This window comes from Lontra canadensis, unplaced genomic scaffold (genome assembly GCF_010015895.1).
Source record: "Lontra canadensis isolate GAN:19392208 unplaced genomic scaffold, GSC_riverotter_1.0 scaffold45, whole genome shotgun sequence".
Lineage (NCBI taxonomy): Eukaryota > Metazoa > Chordata > Mammalia > Carnivora > Mustelidae > Lontra > Lontra canadensis.
The window spans coordinates 12,338,630-12,365,569 of NW_022631039.1; the positions used below are offsets into that span (position 1 = coordinate 12,338,630).

The 26,940-nt window shown below is 45.0% G+C and overlaps 1 protein-coding gene across 1 annotated transcript in view; it reads right to left on the reverse strand.

Moving 5' to 3' along the window:
- The window catches only part of SDK1 (sidekick cell adhesion molecule 1), a 230,773-nt gene that overhangs the window by 138,806 nt on the left and 65,027 nt on the right, over positions 1-26,940 (reverse strand). Inside the window, exons 13-14 of the mRNA XM_032872773.1 lie at positions 7,876-7,991; positions 5,952-6,144 (exon numbers count right to left, since the gene is read on the reverse strand). Coding sequence (XP_032728664.1) covers positions 5,952-6,144; positions 7,876-7,991 — 309 coding nt within the window. The remainder of the gene's footprint in view (positions 1-5,951; positions 6,145-7,875; positions 7,992-26,940) is intronic.

The window sequence follows — 26,940 nt, forward strand, 5'->3', positions numbered from 1 at the left end:
TAAAGCAAACTTCCAGAAACTTAAAGGAATTGAAGTTTTACAGTGTGCTTTCTAACAATTATGGAATCAGGCAAGAAATCCACAGCAGAAAGACAATAGGAAAATCTCCACACTCACAGGAACTAAATGGCACGCTTCTAAATATTGCATGGGCCAAACAGGAAGTCTTAGAGGGAATAAAAGCACATAGAACTGAGTGAAAATGAAACACAATATATCAAAATATGTGGGGTGCAGCTAAAGCAGTGTGGAGAGGAAAATTTATGGCATTAACTCTTTATAAAAGAAATGAGGACAGGCCTCAAATCAATAGTTTAAGTACCTACCTCAAGAAATGAAAAAAGGAAGACCAAAAAATAAACCCAAAGCAAGCAGAAGGAAGGAAATATTAACAGCAAAAATCAATGAAACTGAAGATTGGAAAACAGTGGTGAAAATTCAATGAAATAAGCTGGCTCCTCAAAAAAAAAAAACAAACCCACAAAAACAAAACAAAACCAAAAAACAATAAAATTGACAAATCTCTAGGAAGAATGACAGAAATAGAAATAGAGATCAGCAATATCAGGGATGAAACAAGGAAGATGATGACATATTCTACAGCCACGGGAGGATACGAAGGGAATCCTGCCAGCAGCGTTACACACACAGACACAACAACTTAGAGGATCGGTTCCTTGAAAAATCACAGACTGCCAATGCTCAACCGAGAGGAAGCAGACAATAGAACAGTACAATAACCACTGGAGACACTGAATTTATAATTAAAATGGTCCCCCAAAAGAAATAGGCAGGCCCCGAGGATTTCATTGGAAAATGCCACTAAACATTTTAAAGACAGATTGATACTAATTTTACACAATGTCTTCTAGAAAGCCAAACAGGAGCTGGAGCACCTGGGTGGCTCTGTTGGTTAAGCATCTGACTCTTGGTTTCAGCTCAGGTCATAATGTCAGGGTTGTGAGACTGAGCCCTGCGTTGAGCTCTCTCTGTGCTCAGTGGGGAGTCTGCTTGGGATTCTCCCTCTCCCTCTGCCCCTCTTCCTACTCATGCACTCTCTCAACTAAATAAATAAATTTTTTAGAAAGAAAGAAAGAAAGAAAGAAAGAAAGAAAGAAAGAAAGAAAGAAAAAGAAAGAAATGTAGGTAGGAGAAGGGGAACACTTCCAAACCTACTTTAGGAGGCCAGTGTTATCCTGACACTACCCCGGACAGACAGAAAGTCCAGGAAAATAAAACTGCAGACCAGTATCTCCCATGAAACCCAAATGCAAAACATCACCCACAAAGTATTAGCAAACTAAAGCCAACGACATGGGCAATAATTACACACTAGGACTGAGTGGGATTTCCTCCAAGTGTGCAAGGCCACTTCAACATTTGAAAATCAATCCACTGTACCAACAACTTGCTGAAAAGAAAAATCACAAGATTGTGTCACTTGATGCAGTGGCAGCAGCTGACAAAACTGAATGCTTGGTAAGGAGGTCATAGTCCAGGGCTGGGGTGAGAGTGGCTGCTAGGGGTCATCGGGGGTGCAAGAGGTTAGGGGTCTAAGAAATAGCTTCTCAGAGAAGGAAGTGAGTTCACCAGGAGCTCAGTGGGTCGGGGCGAGTACGGAGTTGCCACTTTCGGATGAGGGAGATCTGGGCATATTTGTGGGCTGACAACTAGTCAGTCTTCATCCTGTGATAGAGAGGAACTGGGGTGAAAACAGAGGGATCCTGAGATGGGAGCAGACGGGGAGGAAGCTCATCTCAGATGGCCTTGACCTCTGTAAATGCTGCCTCTGTGAGTACAGTGAAGCCGAGGCCTCAGGGAGATGGGCAAGGCTGGGCCATGATGCCCCAGGTGGCACAGGAGGCTGGCCACACCCAGAGCCCCATGGCTGGGACAGGAAGAATCTGGAGTACAGACGAGTGGCAACCCCCAGTGACTTTTTCTTAAACATATATTAGTTTTAATATAAAGAGATAAAGAGAGTAAGCACCCACTGTAAAAACAAGAATATATGGCAAAATCCAAAGAATGTAGAAACATACATGATCACACCACGTAGAGCTAACAACTGTGTGTCATACAAGTGTGTTTTTATAAAATTTGGATCTCCTATAGTTTTGCATATTATTTTTTTCACCTAACAGTAGATTATGACCATTTCTTCAAAAAACTTTTTAATAACGACAAAATATTTAGTATACTGTCATTCCATAATTTTTAAAATTACACCCCTCTGGAACACTTGCATGTTTTTCTTTCTTTTTTCCCCAATTACAAATAACTGCAGTGAGCCTTCCCATATTCAAGTCTTGGCACACATCTGTGGTCATTTTCTCAGAGAGCTTCACTAGATGATGTTTTCCACAGGTGTCAGCTGACCTGAGGACAGAGAGGAGCTGGTCTAAAGTGAGCAGATGGGGACAGTGCCAAGTGAAGGTGCTCAGAGGGGCTGCTGGGTTGAGATGCCCCAGGGAGGGTCAGGGAAGGTGCAGCTGGGAGGCCTGACAGGGCATTCGAGAAGAAGGTAAGGGGATCTGGCAAGATTGTGGAGGAGTAGGAGGCCTTAGTTTTATCTGGTCCCAGGAATCCAGCTAGAAAGCTATCAAATCACTCTGAACACCTGTGAACACAAGCGGAGATGTAAGAAAGAACAGTTGCACTTCTACAAATAGAAAAGCGACTCTGTAAGGTAGGAGGTGCGGAGAAGTGAATCCAAGGCCATATATCAGAAGATAAGCCATGGTGGGAGGGAGCCTCCATCAACGGGCACCAGAAAGTGATAGAGTAGGAGAGCACAAAATCAGAACTTTTAGAAGTCTGCTCTGGTGAGAGACGGCCCTGCCTGAAAGGCACTCAGGCAGCAAAGTGGGGCAGAATCCTAGGTAGGACAGTGTAGTCTCAGGATCCCTGGGGTCACGGGAACGCCAGGGTGCCTGACTGCAGCAGAGCTCCCAGGCTTCAGAGCAGGGAAGCCACCTGAAGCCAGTGAGCCCAGGAGTGAGGCTCTTAGCTCGGGGTTGCCTCATACTGGAACTGTGGCATGGTTGGGTGACCACACTCCGAGCAGGGGCCCAGTAAGCAGCAGGACCGCAGCAAGACCCCCACCCCTGTTCCCGGGGAGGAGCAGTGTGGGTAGGTGCCACAGGAGTCTGCAGCTTGTGGACACTTAAAGCATGGTCATGTGCCTGAGATAGAAATGCTCAGTCACAAGCCAGGTGAGCATGGAGTGCGTCCAGAGACCAGGGCGGGGGACTGACTGCTTTTCCCTGATGTCTCACTGAGGAGTGGGGCCCCAAGCTGTTGGCTCCAGGGCTGGAGACTGGGAGGCTGCAAGTACATTCTCATCCTCAAGAATGGCATGGAAAGGCTTCAGGAAACAAAAGCCACATAATACAAACCTGAGCTACTTAGCCTGGTCCCTGGGCAATGGTGATGCCATTCACAAGGGGCAAAGACACCTGAGAGTCAATGCAATCGGGCCCTCCCCCAGGAGACCAGCAAGAACATCCAGCCAAGACCAAGTTTACTGGTCAAGGAGAACCATAAAACTCCAGTGCTAAGGGAAAACAGTACACAGAATTCATGGTTTTTTCCCCACGTTTTTTTGGTCTGATAATTTTATTTTTTTTCTCTTTCCTTTCTCAACCAATTTCTTATTTTATCAACTCTTTTTTTAAAATCACCTTTAATTTTCATTTTTATACTTTCATTCTACCCTTTCATTGTATTTAATTTTATTTTTACATATATATAAGTTTTTCTTTCCTTACAATTTTGGGATGTACTTTCTTCTAACAAAGAGACCAAAATACACTCAGGATATAGTGTGTATTGTTCTGCTCTCTTCATCTGTCTATTTATATTCCTTCTTTTTTTGTATTTTAATTTTCATTTTTATACCTATATTGTATCCTTTCAATGTATTTAGTTTTATTTTATCTATTTAGTTATATTTATAATTTTGGGATATAGTTTTCTAACAAACACCCCAAAATACACATTGGACTCAGTGTATTGCCTTGTTCTTTCACATGTTTGATCATATTCTCCTCTCTCGCTCTCTCTTTTGGTTTCTGGTCTCTTCTGATTTGTTTAGTGTACATTTCTAGGTCATTATTGCCATTTTAGTATTTGTTCTCTTGTTTATCTATTCTTCTCTGGATGGAATTACAAGATGGAAAAACTCATCTCAAAAAAAAGAACAAGAGGCAGTACCGACTGTCAAGGACCTAATCAGTATGGACATTAAGTAAGATGTTGGAACTAGAGTTCAGAATAATGATTACAAAGATACTAGTTAGGTTGGAAAAAAGCATAGAAGACACTAGAGAATCCATTTCTGGAGAAATAAAAGAACTAAAATCTAGTCAAGTCAAAATCAAAAGGTTCTTAATGAGGTGCAATAAAAAAATGGAAGCTCTAACTGCGAGGAGAGAGGAGGCAGAAGAGAGAATGAGTGATATAGAAGACCGAATGATGGAGAACAAAGAAACTGAGCAAAAGAGAGATAAACAACTACTGAACTATGAGAGGAGAATTCGAGAGAAAAGTGATACCATAAGATGAAACAATATTAGAATAATTAGGATCCTAGAAGAAGAGGAAAGGGGAGCAGATGATATATTGTAGCAAATTATAGCAGAGAACTTTCCTAATCTGGGGAAGGAAATGGGCATTCAAGCCCAGGAGGCACAGAGAACCCCTTAAAAATCAATAAAAATAGGTCACTGCCTTGACATATAGTAGTGAGCCTTACAAATTTCAGAGACAAAGAGAAAATCTGAAAGCAGCTCAAAAGGAGATGTCTGTAACCTACAAGAGTAGAAACATTCGACTGGCAGAGGACCTATCCACAGAGACCTGGCAGGAATAAGGGAATGTCGAACATATACACCTGAACTTTTTCACAACTTGAACAGACTGATTTCTCGAAAAGTTGAAAACAGAACTACCCTATGACCCAGCAATTGCACTACTAAGGATGTACCCCAAAGATACAAATGGAGTGATCTGAAGGGGCACATGCTCCCCAGTGTTTATAGCAGCAATATCTATAATAGCCAAATTATGGAAGAGTCCAGATGTCCATCGACAAATGAATGGATAAAGAAGAGCTGGTGTGTGTGTACACACACACACACACACACACACACACACTCTCACACACAATGAACTGCTACTCAGCCATCAAAAAACTGAGATCTTGCCATTTGCAACGACATGGATGGAACTAGATGGTATTATGCTAAGCTAACTCTCAATCAGAGAAAGACAATTATCATAGGATCTCACTCGTATGTGGAATTTAAGAAACGACACAGAGGATCATGGGGAAAGAGAAGAAAAAAAAAAAACAAGATGAAATCAGCAAGGGAGACAAACCATAGCAGAGTCTTGATCATATGAAACAAACTAAGGTTTGCTGGAGAGGAGGGGGGTGAGGGGATAGGCTGACTGGGTGACAGGCATTAAGGAGGGGAGCTTATGTGACACAGTGAGCGCTGGGTGTTGTATAAGATTGATGAATCACCTACCTCTACCTCTGAAAACAATAATACACTGTATGTTAACTAATTAAATTTAAATTAAAAAAATACGGGAACAAAACAAAAAAAGAAGAAGGGAAGGGGACTAAAAGTTGAAATCTAGGGGAAGAGAAGGCCATCAAGACCACAGGTGGACCACATGGCTCAGACCAGACTGTTTCTCTGGCCCTCTGAGCTCTTTCGGCTAGCCTGGCTTCCAGTTCCAGGGACCACCTCCCGCCGCTCATCACCGATACTTCCCACTGACTGATCTCCCTCGGGCACGCAGACTGCAAACTCTCTGAGGACAAGGAGGTTCCTGATGAGCCCTCAGCCCCGGCCCGGCGTGGGATAGGACAGTGGTGGGGACCTCCCTGATGCCTGACTTGTGACTGTTGAGAAGACACACAGTGGAGCAGTACTCACTGTCTTCGTGAGTCCAGACGAGCTGAGGCGTGCTCGGAGGTCCGTCCCCCGGAGTGGTGAAACACAGAACGGAGGTGAAGTACGCTGTGAACTTCTTCAGGTTCGTTATATACCCATGGTGGACTCCGTGGAAATCTGGCGCAATGGTGACCACAGTGGTGGCCTCAGGGACCTCAGCTGGCCACGCGAGGAGCTGTGATGGGACATGTGGAGAAAGAGATGCTTTTGAACTGCACATCTTCACTCTCAAGTCTGTTATCAGGATTTTTAGTTTGTAATTAATGTATCGTCAAAGAAAGCAAAGTCATGACTAAGAAACTCCATAAAGCCTACATTTTGCAATGCTGCTAAAAAATCTGGAGTTGAAAAAATATCTCACAGATAACTGAACACAGATATGTACTTATACACATATTTTATACATGTATGTAAAAACAAATTATCTAACTTTAACCCATATTGGAATAATAGACACTCCTTAAACCTTCACTTAAAGATGTTTCAGAGTGTAATGTTTTTTAACACTAAGCAATAAAGACAACACCATCTTTATTTGACTTAATCAGTAAAAAGAAACATAAACACAAATATCAATGAAACATGAACACAGATTTTTTTTTTTCCCCCGGGTAGGCATCAACTCTGCCTCAAAGACAAGCCCCTGATTCAATAGGAACCAATCTTAGTTATTTACGATTTCTATCACACTAGTTTTCTGAAAAGAATTTTAGGAGGTCGAGTCCAATTTTAAAGAAATATCCTACACGTATGCATTCCAAAGGAAGTCGTTTTAACGTTTGGGCAACATTATGTATGAGCATGACTTTTAATTCCTTTGACACCAAACATTTCCAGGGTTAATTAGGTTTGAAGGTTGACATGCTGCAGGACACAAAGTGTATTTGTATAGATCAAACCCACACTGAGCCATCGAATGAATGCTCTGGTCTTGCCAATAAGACTTGACAGGAAAGTCAAGGAGGCAAAATCATCTTGGTTGATCAATATGATTTTCTTTCAGACAAAGCTTCTGAGTGTAGATTCCTCTAGGGAATTGGAAAAGGAAAAGAAAAGGCAGGGCAAATTCCTAGCTACCTCTGCCTTTCTAATGAAAACAAAAAAGTGTTTTTGTAAGTTGAATCCAAATGGGAGAAAAAAAAAAAACTGAACCATGTGTCTAAGGAAATAATACTCTTTGAATCTGAAATTACCAAGAATTCAAGCAGAACATGTGGAGTCCTTTCTCCACAAGGATCTTCCCTGAGTTTACCTGTTATGGCAGACCACTAGTGACTATGCTGTAGCTAAAATCAGGACGGGATCCCAAGACCAACCAGTAGCTGATCTAGAAGGCAAGACGGACTACACCTTTGGAAACTGCATCCAAATACATCCATGAAGGTAATAGATTCTGGTAGCTAAGGACAGAGGGAATCTGTGTCTCTAATTCAGGCCAGGTAGGTGTCCTGAATTCATTGAACAGAACTTTCCCTGAAGCTGAGATGGGGAGGGAGTAAATATCTTCTTTTGCTAGAAGTCTCATTCCCTTGCATCGAGCGCCCTTTGCTCTAAGTTGGTGCTCCTGGGAGAGGTCTCTTCTCCAGGAAGATGTGGTTTGCACAAATACTGATTCCAATCAACCCAGACAGGTTTTCCACTGCTAATTTAAAAATGAATGGCTTTTCTCAAAAGAAGTCGCTCTGTTACGTTTGACCACCCACTTAAAAACTAATAATTTGAGTTTCTGAACCCATAGAGCAGAGAAGACCTTGGATAAATGGTGACACCCCCACCTGACCACCAAAGCTAACACACTTGGTAACTTTATGTGGTAGGTTCTCCATGAAATGAGGAGTGGGCAGCCTTCTCATTGGTCACAAGACTGTGACAGACCAGGATGGCCACCCAGGGCTGAACGGTGTACCTTGTATCCCTGGTTGATGCCGTTGATGAACTGCTGAGGCGGAGGGTTCCAGAGGAACTGGATGGTTGTGGAATTCACAGCTTCCGTCTGCACGTTCTGTGGGGGTGCAGTAGGTACTATTCCAAGGCAGTCGTGGAAGACGGCAAAACAAACAGTAGGAGGCCCAATAGGGAGGAGAGAGGAGAAAGAAACTCTTAGCTGCCACTCATGATTCACAGGCCATTACAGCAATGAGAACAGGGAAGTGTGATAAATGTTTCTGGAAGCTAATAGTGGCATTACAAAGAAAAAGAACTGGGGTTGTGTCTCATTTTCTGTGGGAGAATTCTTTAAGGCATCGGTGGAAAAGTGGACCGGATCACCTCATTCCACGGGTGAGGCTTTCTCAGGAATCCCCAGATAAATAACTAAGGAGAGCTTTCTCTGGTTCATTTCTTAGTTACTCAGGGTTTGAGATCTAGGCAAGGTCTCGTTGAGAGACCCCCTCCCCCAGCAGGTACCACTATGTTTCAAGTCCATTAATCCTTCATATGGGGGGGGGGGAAGCACCCTCTCCCATATGGATTATTCATTCATTTGGAGGCTAAATTTCTCTTTGTCTGTTACAGGGACCACCATTTTGTCTTTCTGTTATTGATCAATTACACACTCGCCAAATGGCCGGTCTTCCAGAAGTCGCGAACTCGGGGAGATACTCATGCAACAGAAATAAGCACACAGCTCTCTGAGGCAGGGGACGCCCAGGACAGAGCAGCTGACTCTGCCTCAGGAAAGCACGGAAGGCTTCCATGAGGAGGCACCTGGACTAGGTCTGGAAGAAAGGGCAGATGTCTGAAGAGGGAAGGGCCTTCTCCATTGGGAAGATGGAGTGAGCAAGGCCTGGTGTTACGAAACCCTCTTGTACCGTGAGAACACAGTGCGCGGGCTAGACACAGGGCACACAGGGGCAACTGGGCGTGGGGAGTCACCTTGGGTACTGCCTTGTGCCAAACACAGTGGTTGATGACGTACACAGCACACCATGGGAAATCCAAAGTGTTTTGAAAAAGGCAGCGATGTGATGTGGCTAGCTGTTGGAGGACGGGGACCTCCATGGCCTTGGAGGGGACCATCCCACGGGCTGTGATCCAACTTTCTGCCAAAGAAGGTCTTGGTTCTCTAGGGCCTTGTTTCAAAAATAACACACAGAAGCCAAACGGATCCTTGGGCTCCAGGTAAAGAAATAAAGATGACACAGAGTCTCCTGGCACAGAGCACATGGGGACAGAGCATGGTCCTGCTAAAGATGACTAAGCCTTCCATTATTCCCATCTTGTTAGGCAGAAGTGAAAAAAGCATAAAAGAAGTGAAAAGTGAAAAAAGCAAAAAATTCCCCCAAGCCCCTCAAGAGTACACTTCAAGTCATGCTCTCTTCTCATCTGCTCTGGACTCCGGCTGCGATATTCCTCTGTCCCCTGCCTCTGCGTGTCGCCAAGCATATGGTCCATTTCCCCATTCCGCATTTTGTAGATTAAAAAAAAAAAAAAAAAGGCCAGGGGATCATAGTGCCTGGGATGTAGAATGCTGGGAAGAACGTGACATCCAAGAACAAGAGGAAGCTGAACTAACAACTATAAAACCTGAACCTCTCTTGAGCCCACAATAAAGCCGAGGTCAGCGTGGCCACTGAATGTTGAGAAAAGATGGGCCTCTTGGAGGAGAGAGCGTGGGAGTGCCGGCTCACCTGGGACGGAGCAGGAGAGAGGACAGGGGGACACCGCATAGCTGGGTAAGGAAAACTCAGCTCAAATTCCTAACTAAGTGCTAGAGGCTCAGTGGGGGCCGGCAGGGGAGGACAGAATGTGTGTGTAGGCTGTGGACGCCCAGACAAGTTCAATACTGCGGAGACACAAAGGAGGGAATCACAAGGGCCTTCTCATTGGAAGCCAAGTGAGCCAGGAGCAGTAGAGTGATACGTTTCAAGTACTGACGGGAAAATCTACGGTCCCAGGCTTCTTGTCCTGGAAAAGCATCATAAAAGACATTTTCAGGAAGACGAACACGGAGAGAATTCATTCCCAGCACACCTGTGCTGTGAAAAACACTGAAGGCTTGTGCTAGCAGATGGATACCGAGGCTGATGATCTATGCAGGGAAGTGGGTGATTTCCAGAAATGGTTAAGATGATGGTAGGTAGAATATTTTTGTTATTTTTGACTCACTCTCAAATATGGCTGACTGTTGAAGCAACCAAGGTAGCATTCCATCGGGACTTGCAGCAGGAGTGCGAGTGAGATGAGGGGTCCCAATGCCTGAGAGATGGGGAGAGGCCTCAGAGGCACTGACCAGGCTCATCCATCGTACATGGGACTAACTTTAAGAACAACTGGGATTCAATGAGGAGATATATAGTAAACCCCAGAGCAATCACTAAACGAGTCCAGAAAAGGGATCTAAGATAAGGCAAGAGTGGGGAAAATAATGTAAATATAGGAATATCTAATTAATCCCGAAGCAGGCAGGTAGAAGGAATGGAAAAGGAGAAAACAGGAGAGGGATCAAATAGAAAACAACTGGCAAGACGATAGATTTTAACCTCATTTTTCAAGTCGTGTAGCATGTAAACAGTACACATACCAACAAAAGACGGGCTATCGGATGAGAGGAAAAGCCCAGCTGTGTGGTGTCTAAAAGGATCTCACTTTATTTTATTTTTTATTTTATTTTATTTTTTTTTATTTATTGATTTGATAGAGAGAGATCACAAGTAGACAGAGAGACAGGCAGAGAGAGAGAGAGGGAAGCAGGCTCCCTGCTGAGCAGAGAGCCCGATGCGGGACTCGATCCCAGGACCCTGAGATCATGACCTGAGCCGAAGGCAGCGGCTTAACCACTGAGCCACCCAGGCACCCTAAAAGGATCTCACTTTAAAGGTGAAGACACAAAGAGATTACAAATAAAAGAACAGAAAAAATACATGCTGAAAAAATAACCCCTTGGGAGCACAGAGGGACAGCGCAGGGGGTTTTGGGGGTGAAAGAGATGGCCCAACTCCATTGCGGTTGGGGTTGTGGCTGGCATGCGTTTATCAAACCGTATCCAATCGTACACTAAAAAGGGGGAATTTGTTTCATTTTCTGTAAATTATATCACAGGGAATCTGACTTCTAAAAAAGCGCTTCAAGCTCTTTGATGTTTTTCTGCCCCCGAGAGGTGATGTCTGGGTCTGGGCCCCTTGCGCAGAGGCCCCACGGGTCTTCCAACCAGCAGAATACCACCCAGGCCCTACTGAGCCTGAAGCTTCTACGCTCCAGGCCCAGCCTCTCTGGGAGCACCCTGAGCAGCCCCGTAAGAAGGCCGGGACCCTGACAGCACCCTGCAGTCCCAGGGCAGCTTTCCCTGCAGAGGCCCTGATATGTGCATGGATCCACTGCCCCACCCCCGCCATCCGCCGCCAGCCCAGCCCAGTTGCCAGTGCACTGAGGAGCCACCCGTCCAGGCCCACTGCAGTTCCAGGCCCACGGCACCATGACACCTAAGAGAAGGCTGCTTGTCGTAAACCTCCAACTGTCTCAGGGAGAGGGAAGAGAAGGCCCCGGGGGCAACTGGGAGGACACTCTGAAGGGTTTGGCTTCTTCTCTCAGATGCTGTGCTCCCGGGGGCCGAGAATTGCAACGCTCTTTGCGGGCTTCCTTCTGGGGTCTCGTGGGCCCAGTTATTGACTAGAATTCCATAAAACGTTCCCATCCAACGCAGTGACAGTCCCTAGATAACACCACGCTGATCTAACGCTTTTAAAAACTTGGCATTTTTGCATAAATTAAATTGAGCGATGATCTCCTAGGGCTCTAAGGGGACACTAGCGGCTCCGCATTTCTTTCTGGCACCACAGCGGGCACGAGGGGGGCACGAGGGGGGGCTGCTGCTTGCCTGGGTTGGCCAGTTCAGCCTCACGTCGCGTCAGCGTGGCTCTTCGCCCTCCCACGTCTCAGCAAAACCCCGGGGAGCTGGGCTGCCCCCGTCAAGAAGGCAGTTCTGTCCTCCCTTCTCATTCCCTGGGGTCGTGGAAAGTCAGGATGCCAGCAGGGCTCTGCCTGCGGCACCCCTGCACCCAAGTTCATGGGGCTGGATGTGCGTTCCTTCCCAAAGTCCCGGGAAGCAGGTTCTAGAGCCCGAGACTCCTTTCTCTCGCCCACCTGGGGCTTTGTCCAAAAAAGTCACCTGTTGTCCCAGCCACCTTTCAGCTTCTCGTCGTCCTAATTATTGTCATCAGAAATGACTCACCAATACAAGGATGATGGAATTAAAAATTCCCTAGAGGGAGAGAAAGAGCTACAGCCAGGAAATCCTTCTCCGCAGTGTTCCCCACAGAGGCAGAATGGCCTTAATTACTGCAGGCCGTGGAACCCTCCTCTTGTAAGGAAAGGCAGGGGCCTCGCTCCCAGGTGGGACTTCTCTGCAGTCTTCACAGGAGAACTCAGGGAAGCAGGGAGGGGCGTCTCCTGCTGCTCCTGAATGAGGCCTCCTGGGACATTTTTCTCCCCAGATAATTAGCATTTAAAGTGCAGTTCTTTCCTTGTCCCTAACTGCAGGCCTTGAAGGGGTCTGGTAAAGTGACAAGTGGTGTTATGTTCTTTTGTGGTTTTCTTTGCTAAAAAAAAAAAAAAAAAAAAATTTTAAATCCTTTTTTTTTTTCCCTAGAAATTTCCCCCTGCACTGATCCTAGGATGTTCTCAGTCTTAAATTCAACACAGCTTAAATCCTGTCTTGATTCTCCCAGCCAAGGACGATGAGCTCTGTCATAAGCAGCCAGCACCCAGCACCCAAGGGTACCTTCCAGCTGTGGCACGTGGAGAGAGAAACCACATGAGCAGTTTTAGAAACAGGAATTGATCTGTTACAGGCGAGCCTGTGGCCGGGATAAAGCAATGGCCAGAGGTGGGATTTCTTGGGATGGGCATGTAGGAGGCACCAAGGGCAGGGAGGCCCTGTCTGCTGGGTTACACCAGCACCAGAGTTGCTCATGTCCATCAATTCTTTGTTGTCGTCAACCATTGTTCAGAGCCACTGGAAAATTTACAACTGGTAAGTTACATTTGAAAACCTTCCCCACGCATCGTGTATTGCTGAGTGAAAGGAGCCAAACTAAAAAGGCTCTATGCTTTGTGATTCCAACTATAGGATATCCTGAAAAAGCAAAACTACAGAGGTAGTGCATCCATGGTTTTTGGGGGTGGGGGGTACGTGGAGCACAGAGGATTTTTTAGGGGAAACTATTGTGTATGATTTCATCACGGACACATGTCATTACACTTCTGTTAAAAGTCACAGGGCGTACGGCAAGGAGAGTGAACCCCAATGTGAACTACAGATTGTGGGTGCCAGTGATGAGTCGCTGAGTTCCGGGACTGTAACAGATGCACCCAGCATCCTGGGGGATGCTGATGGTGGGGCAGCCATGGTGGAGAGGGGTACTGGGTACATGGGAAATCTTTGCACCCTCCACTCAGTTTTGCTGTGAGCTTAAAACTTCTCTAAAAATTAAAGTCTATTTAAAACACAAAACGAGGGACGCCCGGGTGGCTCAGTGGGTTAAAGCCTCTGCCTTCCGCTCGGGTCATGATCCCAGGGTCCTGGGATCAAGCCCCGCATCAGGCTCTCTGCTCAGCGGGGAGCCTGCTTCCTCCTCTCTCTCTGCCTACTTGTGATCTCTGTCTGTCAAATAAATAAATAAATCTTTAAAAAAAAAAAAAAAACAAAAAACACAAAACGAGCCATGACTTTGCTAGATGCTTTCTGAATCCAGTCCCTGTTACCAACTTTCTGCAAGCATCTGTAGGGAGGCCCCAGGGCAGCAAAGATAACAGCGCCCTCCCCGACATCCCCATCAGCCCATCTTCTCAAGTTCACTTCCATGTTCATTTTCACCCAGTCACACATAGAGGGTGTGTGCGATTATGGTTATTTCCTGGCGTTAGGTGTTCCCTGGAAAGATAGGAAGGATTTTTTAAAAATCTTAAAAAAAAAAAAAATCTTCTTCCTCCTTCCCTTCCCTTCTTCCTGGCTAGTCATGTAAATTCAGCAAGATCTGATTTTTGATGGATTTCAACACGAATCCTGGGTGTCAGAAATATAAAAATGTTTTAAAGTAATAAGCTACCTAAATAAATCAACTCATTAAAGAGGACTACAGAGTTTTATAGCTTCAAATAATTGACTTTTTGAAATATTTGGGATCAGAGAGTACATAATTAATATTTATAGGTCATGAAGTTTTCAAAATTTCAGGTTTTCACTCAAAAAATTCATCTGCAAAATTTCTTAAGAATGCATACAGCACCCAAAGAACAAATAATCCAATCAAGAAATGGGTGGAAGACATGAACAGACATTTCGGCAAAGAAAACATCCAAATGGCCAACAGACACATGAGAAAGCGCTCAACATCACTCGGCATCAGGGAAACACAAATCAAAACCACAGTGAGATACCACCTCACACCGGTCAGAATGGCCAAAATTAACAAGTCGGGAAATGACAGGTGTTGGCGAGGACATGGAGAAAGGGGAACCCTCCTGCACTGTTGGTGGAAATGCAAGCTGGTGCAGCCACTTTGGAAAACAGAATGGAGGTTCCTCAAAAAGTTGAAAATAGAGCTACCCTATGACCCAGCAATCGCACTTCTGGGTATTTACTCTAAAGATACAAATGTAGGGATCCGAAGGGCCATGTGCACCTGAATGTTTATAGTAGCAATGTCCACAATAGCCAAACTATGGAAAGAACCTAGATGTCCATCAATAGATGAATGGATAAAGAAAATGTGGTCTATATATACAATGGAATACCATGTAGTCATCAAGGGAAATGAAATCTTGCTATTTGCAATGACGTGGATGGAACTAGACAGTATTATGCTGAGCGAAATAAGTCGATCAGGAAAAGACAATTATCATATGATCTCTCTAATATGAGGAATTTGAGAGGCAGGGCAGGGGATTGTGGTGGGTAGGGAGGGGAAAAAATGAAACAAGATGGGATCAGGAGGAAGACAAACCATAGGACCCTCTTAATCTCATGACACAAACTGAGGGTTGCAGGGGGGTGGGGGAGTAGGGAGAGGGTGTCTGGGTGATGGACATGGGGGAGGGTATGTGCTATGCTGAGTGCTATGAAATGTCCAAGCCTGATGATTCACAGACCTGTACCCCTGGGGTAAATAATACCTTATATGTTAATTTAAAAAAATGCATTCAAACAAACTTTTTGAAAAGTTGATTTCTGAAGTCATTGAGGCCCACAGTCCACTGTAGGTACTTTATATTTAAATATATAAATACTTATTAAAATTATTTATGTCTATATTATTGATACTATTTTGTATTTATAGAGACATAATGAACAACATTCTGATTAAAGGGAGCCACTGGGGACGCCTGGGTGGCTCAGTTGGTTAAATGTCTGCCTTTGACTCAGGTCATGATCCCAGGGTCCTAGGATCGAGTTCTGCATCAGACTCTCTGCTTAGCAGGGAGTCTGCTTCTCCCTCTCCTTCTGCGCCCCCCCCACCCCCCGCAATCCCGCCGCTTGTGCTCACTTTCTCTCAAAAAACTCAAAAATAGAAGGAGTCATCAGGTACACCACGTCAGAGAATAAAAGAATTTTCTACTCGGGGAATGTCAAGGCGATGATCTGAGACTGAGGTCTGTGTGCTCAGATCATCTTCTTCAAGCCCGAAGTCAGTCTTTGATGGCAAAGGAAGGGGATGAAGTGAGCAAGGATCCCAGGCAGATCACGCCAGCCCTGATCCTATCCAGAAAAGACTAGAAGTGGGAAATTGGCTGCAGCTACAAAATAGGAAGGAGGGGTATTTACGAGTTTGGTTACAACCGTATCAGGTCGAGGGCAAGAGGCTACAATGACCGGCTCCTGAGAGCTAAGGCCAAAGCTCCTCTCGCTGTTGCAGAATCCTCCACGTTGCCGGACAGAGCAGAAGCTGTCGGCGACACGCCTGGGGCCGGTGGGCACGGGAGACAGGACAGGAACCCCTTCTGGGGAACGTGGTGGGGAGCTGTGTGGACGACACATCAGACGGTGCAGGGATAAACTTAGTGGGAAGGTTATTGAAGCATGACGTTCTGATTCACTCTCAAAAGAAATGCTGAGAACATTCCTTATGTGTAAAAATGCACACCTGTGTGAGACTGAGCCTCCTGCTTGTGAAGCATTTCCTGTATCAGCTCTCCGGGGGTTCTGGAGATGCCCCCAGAAGGAAGTGGGGAGGCCAGGAGAGCTCAGGAGAAGATGCTCTGTGAGAGGCCGGCTGGCAAGGCCTCGGCTGAGCCCTTCTAGGTGTCCTCACCTGAGGCCGAGGGACTGGATTTTCCCACGTCCACAGCAGCACCGTTAGCCACAGACGCCTGTGGCAGGGTAGGGGGCCCTGGGGGAGGCAACGGGCAGTTCTTGGCGGGGGAGTCACAGCAGTGAGCCCTGAGAAGGCCCTGTTCCAGCGCTGGGGGAGGGCAGGCAGGCCCCCCAGAGCAACTGATCGGGTTGGGGGCACCGCAGCAGACCCCACTCCAGACACGCTAGGAAGGATGAAATGGCCAAATGCTAAATGGATGTTGGGAATAAACAAGGCGTCAAAGAACAGAGTCATAAGTTTTGCATACCAAAGCGAACAGCATGGTATGAAGATTTTACTGCCACATTCAGTCCGAAAAGCCTCAGATATAAGAAGTCCATTGTTTTATTCACAGAGAAGTTCTCTTCAGTAAGAGGTGGACTGTGGCCTCAGACTCCTCATTAAATGATGCTATCGGAATGGTAAATCTAGTAATATCCAAGACCTTTTTTTTTGTTGCGGTTTTGTGAAAGACAAAAAAAAAAAAGAAAGAAAAGAAAAGAAAGGCATCCCTTTTGACAAAGGATTTCTTTTGAGGGACTGAAGATAATGCTACATGTCAGGTAAGGTTAGAACCACCAGTATTCATCGGCCCGTGATGCAGACTTTTTGGAAAATAATGATCTGGACTAAGCGTGTCTCTGGGCCACCTGACGTGCCAGCTGTTGGTCTTCTGATAGCATCACTCGAAAATGGGAATTTTGTTTCCTATTTCTTTCTTTCTTTTTTTTTTTTTAAAGATTTATTTATTTTAGAGAGAGGGGAGGGGGAGGGGGAGAGGGAGAGAATCCATAAGCTGACTCCCCTGCTGAGCGCCGAGCTGGATCTGGGGCTTGATCCCAGGACGCTGAGATCATGACCTGGCCCGAAATCAAGAGTCGGTTGCTTAATTGACTGAGCCGCCCCAGGTGTCCCCCCGCACCCCGTTTCCTATTTCAATTCAGATGGAAGCCTATGGACTGTTGGAAAGCAGAACCTCCCAAGGATGTGTGAACTGTATTGTTCACTTTTGTTATCGGTTTTGGAGACTGGGTGTCACGATGAAGATTTGTGGAAGCAGGCGTTATTGGTACTAACGGTGGCTTAGTTAACTGACATTCTTTTTTTAAATATTATTTATCTATTTGAGAGCGAGCAGAGAGAGCGAGAGAGAGCACACAAGTGGACGGGGGCAGGGGCAGAGGGAGAGGGAGAAGTAGACTCGATGCTGAGCAGGGACCTGGGATGTGGGGCTCAATCCCAGGACCCTGGGATCACGACCTGAACCGAAGGCAGATGCTTAACTGACGGAGCCACCCAGGTGCCCCACTAACTGATATTTCTGAGCACCCGAGTGGACATGGTAGAGAATTGCCAAGACCTCGTGGAAGCATCCTGACCCAAAGAGGGTAAAAGCAGAAACTCAGCTTGGCTATGGAGTTAACTGTGCACTCGTGGTAAGAGGATGGATTTTATAATTCTAAGGAGTCACTGTTTGAACTCTGAAGGCAAAATATTAAGACTGACAACAGCACCTGTGTAGATTCATAGAAACACCCATTATTTTGAAATACTTGCTATGAAAAACATTTGCTCAGAATCCAATCCATTCCCCTCATCACAAAAAAACATTCAACATTATGTCTGTCAAGGAAATAAAAGGAAAAGCTGTTAACCTAGGGGAACATTATACCCGTAAAGTACCATTTAAGGAGGCTGAATTATCTGCATTCCGGTTAACGGCAAGGAAGAGGTTTCTCCTAACCGGGGAAAAGGTAGTAAATAATCTTCAAACATGTGACCAGCTACTTGCACAATTACTTTCTTGTCAGTGGTAACTTCCACGTATTTGAAGAGGTTAAAAGCCTGCATGCAGTCTGAACGGGGCCGTCTAAAGAATAAAACCAGATACTAAGGCCCTGACGCGTTCACCAATCAAGGTCAAGTATCTCACTATAGATCTTGAGAGTTATGATTGGGAAGGTTTACACAAATTCAGCATATAATAGTTTCTGTTAACGTTCTCCAAAGGTGACCAATGAGTCTTAAAAACAATACTGTTATGAATCCATGGGCTGAAATGTATTTGAAGCATTTCACTTTATTGCAATTATTACTAGCGTTGATTTTCACAGGTTCCCAACTTTAACTAGTGGGAGCCTCTCTAGGTGGGCATGAGTCTTTCTGACAAACCCTCACTGGCGTTCAATGGTCTCTTTGCTTTTTCAGAGGTCAAGATCTCGCAGGCTTCTCTTACGCATTACTTGCCAGAGACCTGGCCTGGAATCATCCATTTACTTAACCGAGATTTATTTTTATTTTTATTTTTTATTTTTGTGGTTTATTTTTGTGGTTCCTTGGAAGCTCAGTGCTCCTGGGTTGGTCCAATTTCTAGACCTTTTTAAAAATTTCTCTTTGTTTTTTTTCAGATAAAGTCATCATACTATTAATTCAAATTCAGAGTCTCAACTCTGGCAAAAATCTCAGTTCCCAATAACATCAACATAATACTTGCTTTACCTCCTAACTCTCTTGCAATTTGCCTTAAAATGGAAACCCACCACTGCCACCACCACGTGACTGCTGAAAACAGTTTTAGCCGTTTTTTCCCCCTCTGGTTTTTGTTTTTATGCTTGGATTATATCCTGCTGGGGACACACTGTCAAATGACCATGGTTTAAAGAGACTTGAAGTAATCTCTTTCTGTTTGGTTATGCTACCAATTTGAAATACGCGCATACTCGTTTTTTTTTTTTTAAATTGCCTTTCATTTTTTAGAACTTTTTTTTTTTTTTAAAGATTTTGTTTATTTATTTGCGAGAGCGAGAGAGAGATGGAAAGCACAGAGGGACAGTGAAAGGGAGAAGCAGACTCCCTGCGGGGCAGGGAGCCCAAATTTGGACTCCATCCCAGGACCCTGAGATCATGACCTGAGCTGAAGGGAGATGCTTAACTGACTGAGCCATGCGGGTGCCTCTAGAATTTCTTTTCTAAATGTTTTAGAGTTAATTTAGTTTCAAAAACAGATCAAATAGATACATGGGCCCAAAGTTGATGAGAAGCCTGATTTCTGTTTGTGTTCCCCTTTTCCCCCAGGGGCTGTTCTAGGAATGCCCGAGTTCCTTCCTGACAGCTGTATGATGGTTTATGAGCCAAGCTTTGTCCCGCTAGGACTGTGGGATGGACATTTTGGTAGGTCTGGTTCTCATGGAACCTCCACGGCTGTGCTGGACAGTCTCCTGGATGGGCCTTCCCATTTGATGACATGTGTCTCATTGAAGTAGTTCCCACAGGTCGGGGGATAGATGGTCTTGCCAATTAGTCTTGCCAGTTAGCGACATCAGAAGTTCTCCAGTTTTGGGTAGAACGTGAAAAAGAATTAGTAGTATTTTAAAATGAGACAGATAATTTTCATTTTGAAATATGTGAAACTTACAAAGAATCTGAAATTACATGAAGACTTTTTTTCGAAACTGTTTGATGGTGAGCTACCAAGTTACGCCCCTCACCCCCCAAAATCCATGGCATGTAATTCCTAGAAACGAGGACATTCACCACCTGACCACATGGAGCCACAGAAACCAGAACGTCAGGACTGCCTCTAACCCACAATTTCTCCTGCTTCTCCCGTAAGGAGCCCGGCCATCCCGCGCTGCTTTCAATTTCGTGACTCTTCAGTCTTCAACCTGGAGCAGTTGCTCAATTCTTCCTCGACTTTCAGGGCCTGGGCATTTCGGGGTATTCCAGGCTAATCAGCTGTGTAGTCTGGGCCCCGATCTGTGTCTGGTGTTTCTTCTCATCGAGGCTCCGGCCACGTGTCTTAGCCAGGAGGAGCACAGAGCTGGTGCTCTCTTCTTTGGTGGCGTCCTCTTTCTGGTGCACGATTTTGATCCGTCCCATTGCTGGGGATGAAACCCCCGCTGCCAGGTTTCCCCTCCATAGAGTTACCCCTTTCTCCCTGTCAGTTGTATGCATTTTGGGGGAGATGCTTTGAGACCACGCAGACCTGTTCCTCGTCGGAGACCTGTTCCTCGTCGGACGTCCTCCCGCGAAAGGCGGCATCCGCTGCCCTCTGCTGCCGGACCTACCTCTGTTTGTGTCGTGTTGCCTTCCCAGCAGCAGGGAGCGAGCGTGCCTGTTTCAAGCCTTATCATGAAATACTGTCAAATTTTCACACTTCTGCCAAAATGATAGGTGAGAAACGGTGTCTCTGTGTAGTTTCTCTTTGTGCTCCTCTTATTCTGGCAAAAGTGAGCTTCTTTTCGTGTGGCTAAGGGTCATTTGCACTTCTGTTAATTCTCTTATTTCTTGACTTCTCTCTCTTGCTTACAGGTCTTTTTTCTTCTCTATTTTAGAAACTCTTAAAGTAGAGCTTAATATACAGCTAATAACAACTTGTGTGGGATATAATTTGCTGTTTTTCTTCCCCCCTTGCTTTTTTTTTGTATACAGAATAATTTCATCTATTTAAACATTTTATGCAGTCAAATTCATCAATTCTTTTCATTTATTCTAGAGTTTAAAAGAAAAGTTTTCCCCACTTCCAGGTTATAATGGAATTTGCTGTTTTTTTTTTCTCTAGTACTTCATGTTTTTATTTTTATTTTTTAGTTTTTTAATAATTTTTAAAATTATGTTATGTAGTCACCATATAGTACATCGTTAGTTGTTGGTGTAGTGTTCAATGAATCATTGTTTGCGTATAACACCCAGTGCTCATTGCCATCGGTGCCCTCCTTAATACCCATTGCCAGGCTCACCCATCCCCCCACTCCCCTCACCTCTGAAACCCTCCATTTGTTTCCCGGAGTCCATAGTCTCTCATGGTTCATCTCCCCCTCTGATTCCCCCCTTCAATTTTCCCTTCCTTCCCCTAATGACCTCCATGCTATTCCTTATGTTCCACAAATAAGTGAAACCATATGATAATTGTCTTTCTCTGTTTGACTTATTTCACTTGGCATAATCTCCTCCAGTCCCATCCATGTTGATGCAAATGTTGGGTATTCATGCTTTCTGATGGCTGAGTAATATTCCAAGTTTTTAATATGGATTTCTCTGACCCATTTGGAATACATCCTTGAATATGGTGTCGGGCATGGCTCCAGCTTCATCTTTTCCCACAGAGGAATCCACTCACTTCAGTGCTATTTATCAGAAAGTCTGCCTTTGTGGCACCTGAGTGGTTCAGTGGGTTAGGCCTCTGCCTTTGGCTTGGGTCATGACCTCAGGGTCCTGGGATCGAGCCCCGCATCAGGCTCTCTGCTCCTCGGGGAGCCTGCTTCACCCCCCTCTCTGCCTGCCTCTCTACCTACTTGTGATCTCTATCAAATAAACAAAATCTTAAAAAAAAAAAAAAAGTCTGTCTTTGATTAGACATGCAAGATGCCACTTTTATCATGTATTGAATTTCCAGGTCTAACAGTCCATTTCTAGATTTCCCACTCTGTTCATTCAACTTCCCCTCCTGCACCAATACTATACTCTTTTAATTACAGAGCTTGGTAATATATTTTCATTCCTAAAGGACGAGTCCATCCTTGCTGCTTTTCCTGCTCAGGATTTCCCTGGCTTGTTCATCTTCTTTTGGATGAACTTTGAAAGTGAACTTCTCTAGTGAGAAAAAACATTCTGATACTATTTTTTTTTGAGACCGTGGGGCATTTCTACATTAAGGTTGGGAGCACCACAATCACTGTGACAGTGGGTCTTCTCGCCCAAGTACACGATGAAACTCTCTGTTTGTTTGTGTCTATTTGTATGACTTTCAGGAATGTTCGTAGTCAGCCATTTCTTATTAATTTCACCCCCAGATTTCTTTCTTTTTGTTTCCTTTCTAATGCTTTCTGCTATTATAAGTGGGGTCTTCTCTCAGATTATAGCTTCTTGCTGTGTTTTTTTCGTGTTTATGGAGTCTCCTGTTTTCCTGTGTTGATTTTGGAACGGGCTAGTTTGATAAATTCTCCTATCGGTGACAGTAGTTTCTCCAGGGGGCTCTTTCAGAGTTTCCAGATATCAAATTGTATTGTCTGCAGGTTAATTTTATTTATTTATGATTTATGAACTTATTGTCTGCAGGATAATTTTAGTACTTCCTTTTCAGCCCTAGTGCCTCTGATTGCTTTATCCTGTCCACTGCTTTGGCGCACAATCTCCCTGCGATATTCGAAAGTGGAGAGTGTGGGCAGCCCATCGGTCCTCGTTAGCAGGAGCACTGGCCGTGCTGCCTCATTAAGTGAATGAAGAAAATGGCCTCGGGGGCTGAGGCACCTATGCCCTTTATCAGACTGAGTAAATATGTATGAATTCCTATTTTATGACACCTTTTTACTACGGAGGAGTGTCGAATATTGTCAAATGTCCAAACCGCATTCTTGGATTAAACCCCACTTGGAGATGATCTAGTACTTTTTCACAGGCTGTTGAGTTTTGTTTGATGATTTTGGAGACATTTTTGCACCAATATTCATAAAGTGAAACACTAGTTTGTAACTTGCCTTCCTTGATACGATCTTTGTATTCTCTGGAATAGTCTGGGATTTTTTGTGGCCCAAGACATGCTTGATTTTCATAAATGCTCCCCATCCCTTTGTAGAACAAGGTGTATTTTCTCTTGCCAGGGTTCACAGTTGATACCTAAGTTCTACCTTGTTTATCGTGTCATTTAGGTATGGCAGCTGTGGCTGATCTCACTCTCTGTCCACGTCTGCCTGGGGCTGAGAGACACGTCAACATCTCCTTTCGTTAGCGTCTCTCTGTTCTCTTTGCGTCCCATACAGTTTCTGCCTCGTGTAGGCCACTGCTGTGTTCCTAGATCCACGAATGAATGGGGTTACTTCACAGTGAACTGCGGCTTCTGGCATTAAAACATGCTCTCCTTTGTCTTTTAAAATTTTGTTTTATATTTGGATCTATGGGTCCGAAATCAAGAGTATGTCACCTGCTTTCTTTTATTCCTGTTTGTCTGTATACCTTTTCTACATCTTTTTACTTTTTGTCTTTCTAAGTCCCTTCCTTTAGGGTATCTCGTGTCTAGGGTGTCACATTAGATTTTGCTTTGCCAGCCAATCTGGAAATCTTTTTAATTTTTATAGGCTAATTAAAGTCCATTACAATTATTTATTATATTTTACATTTATTTATAGAATCTCTATATATTATATGTTATGTTATATATATTATTGTATTATTATATTATATATATTATATATTACATTTATTTATAGAATCAATAAATTTGTCTTCAGTTCTGTATATTGCATACACACATTACATACACACATGTTACATACATGTTATAATTATACACATGCTTATTGCTATGTCTCTGTGCATGCATGTACGTGTGTATGCTTCACTGTGTGGTCTGTTTAATTTTCTCTTTTCTTTGGTATGTTTTGGTAACTGGGAAGGTTTGTATTTTTGTTCTAATATACGCACACACTAACATGTTTACATAGCCCTGAAGTCCTCTTTTTCGATACAATCTATTGGTTCCCTGCCATGGGCGATATGGCAATGAGCTCGTGAACTTGCATCCTTCCCTCCCTGGAAACAATGTGATGTGATCCCACAAGCTGATGATCCAGAGAAACACACCAGCTGGATATAGAAGGATTATTATAATGTGCTGGAAGACTTGTTATTTTGGCTTCAGATTCTCATTTACGCACAGAGAAGCCAGGTTTATCTCTGGTGAGGGCATGCCAATGTGTGAGTCCATATGTGTGTGTATACGTCTGTATGGGTGTGCATATGTGTATACAAATGTGTGTGTGTGCATGCATCTGTGTGCAATGGTGTGTGTGTGTGTGTGTGTGTGTGTGTGCCATGTTTGCATATGCGTATCAGGGCCTACTATGATCAGGTCAGATCCTTCCTTGGTGCTTACATGGTGAATATGGGTTTGTGGTCCCTGCCTTCATGGGAGTTTAGTGTCTAGTGGGGTAAGCAGACGTTTGTAATCCCATGCATAAGTGCTACTTGGAAGGTCAACACAGATTTCCCTCAGGAAGACTCTATGGAGGAGACAGGAATTACCAGGTGCAAATGTGGTTGGCAAGTTATTGCCTGGGTGTGTGCCTAAAAGGCATGGACACAGACTTAAGTCCATGTTCTACAACAACATCATGGTCCTGTTCTATGACATTACAATAACCAGAGCTCTGATACAGAATGCTTCCTCTGAGAAAGTGTCACTGAGGCCAATGCCCAACCAGGCACGCTGCTGCTAGTACAGATCGAGGTGTGCAGAGCAGAGGAGGAAATGCAAGGGCCCCCCGAGGCCACGGGGTTCACCTGCAGCACCAGACAGGTGGCCCGTCAGCTCCTATGGGCACAGCGTCTCGGAGCTTCTCAGACATGGTGTTCCTGCTCTTGAGATCACCCTGCACCTCTGCTCTGCCCAGTAAAGGGGCTTTTCCTTATTCTCCACTCAAACCTCGCCTTCTATGACATGTGCCCAGTGACCTCCATTGGTCTCCTGGGTAAACTGTACCTCGCACATATTAGACTATTTGAAAAACCACAAAAATGTCCAGTTAGGCTTTACTCCTACTGGCCAGACCAGCATCCTGTTTCTCTGTCTCTCCCGTATAGCAGGATTTAGGGAGCACTGCCCACTCTACTGGCTGTCCTCCTCCCAGAAGCCTTGGTTTTTCCCTTGGTGAGGGACCTGGAGCTGAGCTCAGGGCTCTAAGCGGCATCCAGCCGAGACCCGACTCCATGGGATTGTGATCTGCCTTGATTTGGAAAAGTGTGGTCTCTACAGGGAGATTGAGATTGTGGTCACAGCTGCTGTGGGTCCAGGTTCACCATGCCCATGTGCCTCTTGCCCCCTCTTTCTGCCAGGAACGTATATTATTATTTACAACCCAGAGGATCTGAGATGATGCCAGGTGAGCACCTTTCCTGGACTGTTCTCTGCGGCTGAAAGACTGTGTCTCAGACAAGTTCTTCAACGATGTTGTCCAGATTCTGTAAAAGCTTATGTGCAACACCCTTGAGTAAATTCTAGCCTGTCGTTACCATTCATTCATGATTCAGTCTGTGTAAGCGGCAGAATCAGTTTACGGTCATTGTTAATCTAAAGGAAGTGGTGTGGACCACGGGGCTATCCGACATTGTGGAGGTTTACAACACATCAGGCAAAGTGAACTGGGTGACACTGTGGGAATTCACGGGGCCTCCCGGGGCAGGGGTTGTGGGCATCCAGGCCTCTGTGCTAGGACAATGCTTGCCTTCTGCACCCCACTTCTAACCCCCATCAGATGGGGGCAAACCCAGGCTAACGGCGCGGGGCAGCCCCCGACAATGCTAAAGAATCAGCTGAACTGAGCACGGAATGAAATGACGGTGCTTTGCCCCACACGGTTTTCATCTAGTAAAGGAGCTGGGCCTTATCTGTTGCAGATAAACCCGGAAAGTCTTGCGCGCTGCTGCAGAAAGAGTTAATCTCTTGTGGCTCTCAAGGGCCCTGGGGGGCAGCCTGGCATGGGGCCGTTCAGGGACCACCTTGCCTGGGAAACGGTCTCTTCACTTCGGATCTGTGTGATGGGGATGGACGCGGGCTGGACCACAGGTCCTGGAGGGGCCCCCCACCCCGGGTGGCGCAGGGGCACTCAGGTCTTTATGTCTGTTTTTCATTAGGCTTAAAGTAGATGATTTCACGTATTAAGGATTGCAGTGTCTATCCGGAGCATAGTGGGGATTCATGGGCATCCAGTTCTCCAGGTGATCCTAAGGAATTAAACGTCTCTGCCTTTCAAAGAGGGGAGAAGCCAGCTCGTTATTTGGAAGAATTACTGGCTCCACATCACTTCCTGGATGTATATATTATGATTTGTGTGTCGGGTGTTATCGTTAATTCCAGATCGTTACAGGCTGTGGATGAGCTCTTGTGTTGTTATGGTTCTCGCGGTGTTGATACACCTGAATGTTCCCACAGCATTAAACATTCCTAGCATATTATTAGCATAACAAATCTTGGACAAATAAGCTCAAGTATCTTTTTTTAATGGCCTGAATAAAAAAACACTTTAATACTTTAAAACTTTAGAAGCGTTGCGTGGCCCTTTCTGAACTTATTTTCCCCGATTTTTTTGGCCAGGCACTGAGGAGAAAACTTTTGTGACCAGTTTTTAGGCCAGGGAGGGGCAGTGCGTGGGGGCAGAGAAGGCAGGCACTGGCCTTTCCTTTGAGATTCTGAGACAAAAAGGAGCAGGAGGGAAAGGAGGGCATCATGCTGAATATGGAGATGAAATTGGCACAGCCTTGGAAACTGAGGAAGAAACGAGAAGCATCTGTCTTTAGTCCGGCCTCTACTTACACCTTGTTTATTTTCATATCAGGCACTGTGCTTGGGTTTGGGGACACAGATACCAATAAAAAAATCGGACACAGCCCCCACCCTCGAAGAGTTCCCAGGCTTGTAGGGAAGACCAGTCTGTGGGACAAAACAAAATGCTTGTCGCAACAATTTAAGACTGGTTTGATTGTTCCTTGTGTCTTTCAGCAGTAGCTGAAGGTCAAGTCGTACCCTGGGGAGTCTCCCCTCACTCATGAGGTCATCTGCACAGACCCAGGTACTGCAAGCTCCTCCAGCCCCCAGATCTTAGCACTGTGCCCAAGACAATCACCCCGCTCATGCCCCCACTCAGACCCTTGTCTGGTCTTTTATCGTGGGCTTCAGTGGTGTCCTCTTT